Source organism: Lepisosteus platostomus, chromosome 7, assembly GCF_059453375.1.
Source record: "Lepisosteus platostomus isolate fLepPlt1 chromosome 7, fLepPlt1.hap1, whole genome shotgun sequence".
Classification (NCBI taxonomy): domain Eukaryota; kingdom Metazoa; phylum Chordata; class Actinopteri; order Semionotiformes; family Lepisosteidae; genus Lepisosteus; species Lepisosteus platostomus.
In genome coordinates this window covers 49,362,098-49,368,745 of record NC_142617.1, presented here as the reverse complement: position 1 = coordinate 49,368,745, position 6,648 = coordinate 49,362,098, and the positions used below count along the sequence as shown (strand labels likewise).

Genomic DNA, 6,648 nt, shown 5'->3' with positions numbered 1-6,648 from the left:
AATTATACATGTGAAAAGTAAACAAAAAATACAACAAAACTGTGATGTATAAATGTGAAACTAAAAGGAAGAAATAGATTATGAAGGGAAAGAACGTTTTTGTAATATTAATTTACTGTTTTCGTTGCTGCTGCTGTTGTAGTTCCTCTTATTACTGCAGATAAAAGTGTCCTCATGCGGTATCTCCCAGGCTGGATGATCAGTAACTCTTAAGAAAGACACTAACCCACGGGCAGAGAGGAGACTCGAGTATGAAGCCCGTAAGGACTCAGGATTCACGTTCCCTTGCTTTAGTGTGAAGAAGAGTAAAAAGATCTGTCGGGCAGCCTCTGGGGGGGCGCGGGGATGAAAATTGTAGAGGCGGCTGTGTAAGGAGAATAGTTGTCCTTGTGACGACGGCACACTCTCGCAATAAGGCTGTGTGTTCCTCATCAATGTTTAAAACATCCAGGAAGGCTACATATCAGAGGAGGCCGGTCAGTCCATGGTGCTGTTCTGGATCTGTTTCTCTATGGTCTCCACACCAGTACTGGGAGCAAACACCCCAAGAATGACCGAACTGGAAACCGAGACCCTGCATGTTCCAGTACAGCCAGGAAATTAAACTGAAAACATACATACATACCACTCATGTTTTGCAACACCTTGTCCACCATTCAGAGCAGTTGTTTTTTTTTGCTTTATTGCATGAGTACATATTGCTTTGGACAGCTGTGACACTTTCTTTTAATTCTCAAAGAAAACAGAGTTCAGACCAGTTTTCCTTGGGCACTGGGTGAACAATGTGGACAGCCAGCTGCCTTGATTATTTCAGCACTAAAGGACACATTTTACAAGCACCATACAGTATAATCAGGTTGGTGTAGCTGACAAAGGTCCAAAAGTACAGATATTGGCTAAGACTGGGTTAGCGGTCTGAAATTCCTCTTGGAGCAACAAGTGTGAAATAAAAGTCGCCTGAGGTGACAAGAAGTGGAAACCTTCCTAGAAAAATACACCCAATGTGTGTTCTGGCTATGTATGCATTTCCTTCGGCCCAAAATGAGCATCAACTCCTGTCGTATCGCACATCGCTGAGCTATTAAAACCATCTTTCTTTCTTCTTGTTATCAATCCATCAATCAATCATGTTCTTATCTAGTTTAGGTTGGTACCCGCGTCAGCATGTGCAGGCTGCAAAGGAACAAGTAATAGGTTTATTCCATGCTGAAAAGAGAAGAAAGAAAACATTTCCTTACACCCGAAGAAGGCCCCACAGCCGAAACGCTGTGTTTTCTTTCTTCTCAGCATGGAATAAACCTAATACATATTCTTATCTAGCACCTTTCAATAAGACCATTCTCAAGGCACTTTACCTAAATTGTACATAAATGACAAAAAATGCACAGAAGCAGAAAGAGAATAATAAGAAAATTGAATTAATCATGAAAATAAAAGAAATAAATAGGTTAGGAACTGAAGGTAGTTGAGGAAAATAAAAGGTAGAAATAGAAAACTAGAATACCTGAGGCATGATTTAAAACCAGGGGGTGTTTTTGGTATAGTCGGGAAGAGTATTCCAAAGAGGGGGAGGGCATCGCTGAATTTTCTACTTTTCACTTAACATGTAATAACAACTTAGAACATGCCTCTGGAGTGGTTGAGAAGCTTCAGCTAATTCAGGGTTGAGGGGGAGCTGGAGCCTATCCCAGCATGAGTGTGCACAAGGCAGGGTACACCCTGGACTGGACACCAGCCGATCGCAGGGCAGACACACAGACACATTGAACCCAGGGTCCCAGCACTGTGAGGCAGTGCTGGCAGCCACTGTGCCTCCCGATTATTTCCTCATTGTAATCTTATTTTAAAATTAATTGAATTTGTCATATTTTGCCCTGAGGAGCATTTTATTTAAAAAGAAATCACTCCTACTATATATGCGCGTCATGCATTTTTGAAACATTTCCTTCAAGCTTCACAACAAGAATTGATACATTCAAGGGGAGAAATGTTTGGTCTAAATCATGAAAAACATCTGTAGTGATTGAAAAATTGTATGAAATCAAGTTCTGTTCCTCCCCACATGATACTAACCTTTTAGAACTTCCCTTCTGGTGATATGAGCATGACAGACTTTTCCAAGAATCCTGTGATACAAACTGGTTCCTGTTTACAGACACGTTCTGCTCTTCAGCTCACAGGCTCTGATCTTTGAAAAGACACAGCAGTGCCCATGGAATGCTACATTCCTTTTTTATTACTATGCCTGCCATTCAAAGTTCCAAGGCGCAGCTCTCCAGAAACAAATCTGAGATTCATCTTCCCTTCCACCTCATGAAGGAATTAAGGACAGGATCTAAAGATGTGTCTCATGCAAAGAGCCAGACCATTACGGTTAATATTTGCTCTGAGAGACAGCTTAATTTTAGCAGGACAATGGCCTTCACTGCTTCTCTTAATGCTGGCAGCATGTGTACTGTTTGGGTTTTGGGAATTCCTATATTCTGAATCTACACCTGGTTGTCACATCACAGGGTTCATGGGATCCAGTTATATTTCCCTTAATGCTCCTGGGACTACAACATGCAGGTGCTCTTAAATTGCACATAACTAACACACAAGGCACTAAACAACCATATAGCTTCTACAATTACGCAGCCTGCCTCAGATTCCACTAACAACCCGGCGCCAAACACACAGGGATTCGCGTCTTGAAAAAATAAGTGCAAGTCTATTTAGCTTTTGTCTTTTCTAAACTGCATGGTAGATAGTTTGTGGAAAAACCTTCATTTCATATAGGACTGCTGCTAGAAACAGTGAAAAATTCACTTACAGTATCTGAAAACAGTTATATGAAGATTAATATCGTGTACTTACAGCAGATCAAACGAACAATCAAAAATGTTTGGTTAACCTTCATATACAGAAAGGATATGTACTGAATAATGTTACTGACGTGTTGTATTGCATTCAAACAATGCAAAATGAAAAGTTTTTATTTGCAAAATTTCTGCAATATTACGTTTTGCAGTGACCCAAAACTGAAAAACAATTAAGCCACGATTGTTTTTTAAATTACCACTAGGGGGCATCCAGGGATAGAAAAAACACCGTTTTCCTTCCATAAGCGTCAAGCGGGTTGAGCTAGCCAACTACATTAGGCTATTTGTTACATAGTAGTAATTTAAACTTACATTTACAGTATCTCTCTTTCCGTCACGAATAATCATATCAATCTCAAAGATTATGTTTTGCACCTCATGGGAAAAGAAAGTTTGTTTTGGCTTGCAGCACGGCGATATGAAAGAAAGGTAGACAGCCAATGACGGCTTTAATAGCGCACGGAGCCATTCAGTGCAAAAGCATAGACAGCAGTGAGAAATTGCTGCCCTTAACCATTTCTGTGTCACTGATAAACTTAAAAGTATTGCTTTATTGTGTTGTTGAGGGGGAGATGCAGATGTACTTTGAACTGAGAAGATATATATATATGTTCTCCGGCCAGTCATAAAAAGTACTCATTGGTACTTTGGTTAATAAAATGGCTCCTAGGTGAAGCTTTAAATTTGCATTCAACTCGAGAAAGTACTTGACCTGGTTTAGCAAAGGGATTATCACAAACTCAACAAATCATGCAACTAGAATTATTTGATTGAAAAAAAAAAGGCTAATCCCTCATGAAATGACAAAAGCTCCAGAATTCAGCCCCTCCTGGAGCATCCCGTCATACCGTTTATTGCCGAGACACAGCTCGGCGTTTCAAAGAAGAGGAATTCCAGGAATGGTGACCGTTTCAGCTACGGACAACAGAACTTCTGCAGCGTGTGACTTCGTAATGTCCGAGACGGAGAAGAAAAGGCAAATCTGTCCCCTCGCGTTGAGGTCACATTTTTCTGTGCTTCAAGGACGGGCAACAAGTGGAGGTGACGACCCTCGGAAAATAGCACAAGGTTGAGGTGGCACGTCAGATCTTTATTTTACCTCTTAATACAATGAAGAAATATGTGACCTTCTCCACCCCCCCCCACACACACACCCTCAAATAATGCATACTCCATCTTGGGTCCACTTCGACACAAGGGATTCATCATTTTCTCTCTTCAAGACATGTGATGGCATAATAATGTCAGCTGCTCTGACAGGATCCCTGGGAACCATGTCATACTAGACAATCATTGGAAGGGGCTTGATCTGGATACAGATGCAGCTGTTCAGAATAGAGAGCCGGGGATCCTTTAAAAACAACTTCTGGAGAACTGAAAGGAATTAATAAGAATTGAATGACCCTACCTACTCCATTAATGCAAGGGCAAATACCAGGCTTTTCTTGTGTACATAATGTATTTCAAGTCCGATATGCTCAATGCCTGTGCTCAGTGCACAAAGCGTGCATTTTTATTTGACCCTGGACAGCTTTAAATGAATCTTAAACCTTCCGTTTTCACCAAAGGATCATGCTTTTGGGAAAAAAAAACATGGATACAGCGAGTGCTTATGTGGTCCAAGGTGAATCACTTGGGTCAAAGACAACAGCGCTTCCTGCAGTTTATCACCAGGAGGATCCCAAAGAGAACAGCACAACAGGTTGGCTAATAATCCTTTATTTCCCAAAAGGTGTTGCTGCAGCTTTACAGTTCCGGACACCGAGAGGTAGCAGTGTAATTATTTTTTGACTCATTCCCCAATGGCTTATGGAGTAGCAACAGACCAGCAACGTTGCCGCCCGGCAGGACTAGTGGTGTCTATGTGAAAGCAATAGAATGAAGAACACACCCCAGAGCAGCACAGCTAGGGGAATGTCAGTGTAACATTGTGCAGTAATTGCTCTCAAATGGAACGAGCCAGTTTGGAATGTCTTTCCTCAACACTTCTGGACTTGCGGTATAATTGTGTGATGCATACCGCCAAGAACTACCAGACTGGGAAGTGCTGGTTCTTCTGGATTTTTGGCTCGGTGTTGCGTGACGCTTGTATTACCTCTGTGTTGAGGCCATCTGATTCTATATTGCAGGGCTGTGGTTAAAACCTGCTTACACAATGACTCCAGTTTGTCTGGAGAAACTGCTCACTATGAAGTTCTTGACTGAAGCAGCGACATTAACACTGACGATAACACTGGTTTGTTTTCACATGCTTCGGTGTCTGCCACCTGAAAAATTAAGATTCTTGTACAGAGATTCTCTTTACAAAAATAAGACCAAATGCCTCAATGATACTTTAAGGCTACACACAGGCACTTTATCAGTAGGGGATGTCTATGTGCTAGTCCGTAAGGTATTCCATTCTGAACTTTTAAAGAAAATTAGTCTTCATGCTCAATAACGGTTAAACAAATTAAGCTGTAGAAAGTCTCAGGTTCAGTCAACCATAAAATAAACACTTTAAGCATATGATGTAGTAACCGATACCTTTTCTAAGATAAATATATTTTTTGTTTATAGTCAAAAGGAAGTTTTGGTAAAGCATCTTCTAATTTCCTCCAGTTAGACAGGATTTAAAAATTCCACCTAAGCTTAATACAAAAAAAATTGCATGTTTAAAATGAATAGGAATTTAAATCTTTTAAATATGTACAAAATTATTTAAAACGTATATATATAAAACATGATCCCTCATAACAATATCCCTTACTGAAAAATCTCTCCTCCTTCATTTTTGTTTTCTATACAGAAAATAATAAATAAAACATTTAAGGCATTATGCTCAAAGTTGGCAGCACGCATATTCAAGTTGTTCAGAAATAATAATGGCATACAAAGAAAAACTGCTAAAGAACAAAATAAAAAATAAATGCCTACTTTTTGACTCGCAGGTTAATTAAGATGGCAAAAACGCAAGATAGGTTCAAAAGAGTAACAGAATCCAAACAATGGGCGGCCTGCTTGAAAACAGTCTCAATTGGTCAAAAAGATGTGCTGACTTGCATGCAGGCGATGGAGCAGACATGGAGTTAATAACTAATTCATTGGAAGTCGAACATTTGCTTAAACTCCCATAATTTTGCTTGGCCAAGTCCTCCAACCTCAAGTGAATTTGTCCAGTTTTGTGTTGCGTATAACGTAGATGCTCATTCATGGGGAATGATCTTGATTAGACAGTTTGTATCCGGTAGACGAGCTATAGAAATTGTCTCCATCGATGCTGAGGTCGTCGTCATCGTCTTCGTCGAGGTCGTTGAGGAGAGCTGCCGGCGTGCTCTTGCGCCTGCAGAGGGAGAGGCGAGAGGACGGTGTTCAGACAGATCGTGTGCACCGGCTCGGACAGAGCCCACGCGAACCTCGCCCATTTCCCACCAATCTCAATGTTCCAGAGAGGGCCAGCCACAGGCGACTGCAACGCAAAATGCGGTACCTTCACTTTTACATGGGGTAAAAACCAGCAGCGAACGGACGTTCGGATGTTCTTCGCCATCCAACGCAAACGCACGCGCGCGCGCGCGCGCCCGCCCTCGGCCCGCTCACCTCATCTCGTTGCGCAGCGAGCTCAGCTGCCCCTGCAGCTGCTCGTTGGCTTCGACCTGCTCGTCCAGGTCACGCTGCAGCTTCTTCTTGCTGTGCTCCAGCCTGTCGATCTCCTCCTCCGCCTCGTCCATCTGCCTCTTCAGGGCCTTCAGCCGCAGGGTCAGCTGAAAGGTGGCCAGGACACGGCGGGTTAAAAGCAAGCCATTCC

General features: G+C 41.9%; 1 protein-coding gene across 2 annotated transcripts in view; it reads right to left on the bottom strand.

Moving 5' to 3' along the window:
• Window positions 1-4,564: 4,564 nt before the first annotated feature.
• Window positions 4,565-6,648, bottom strand: part of cgnl1 (cingulin-like 1) — a 40,856-nt gene continuing 38,772 nt past the window's right edge. For both annotated transcript variants that reach the window (XM_088640961.1, XM_088640962.1), the window contains exons 18-19: window positions 6,441-6,604; window positions 4,565-6,183 (exon numbers count right to left, since the gene is read on the bottom strand). In XM_088640961.1, coding sequence (XP_088497087.1) covers window positions 6,051-6,183; window positions 6,441-6,604 — 297 coding nt within the window. In that variant the 3' untranslated portion in view covers window positions 4,565-6,050. The remainder of the gene's footprint in view (window positions 6,184-6,440; window positions 6,605-6,648) is intronic.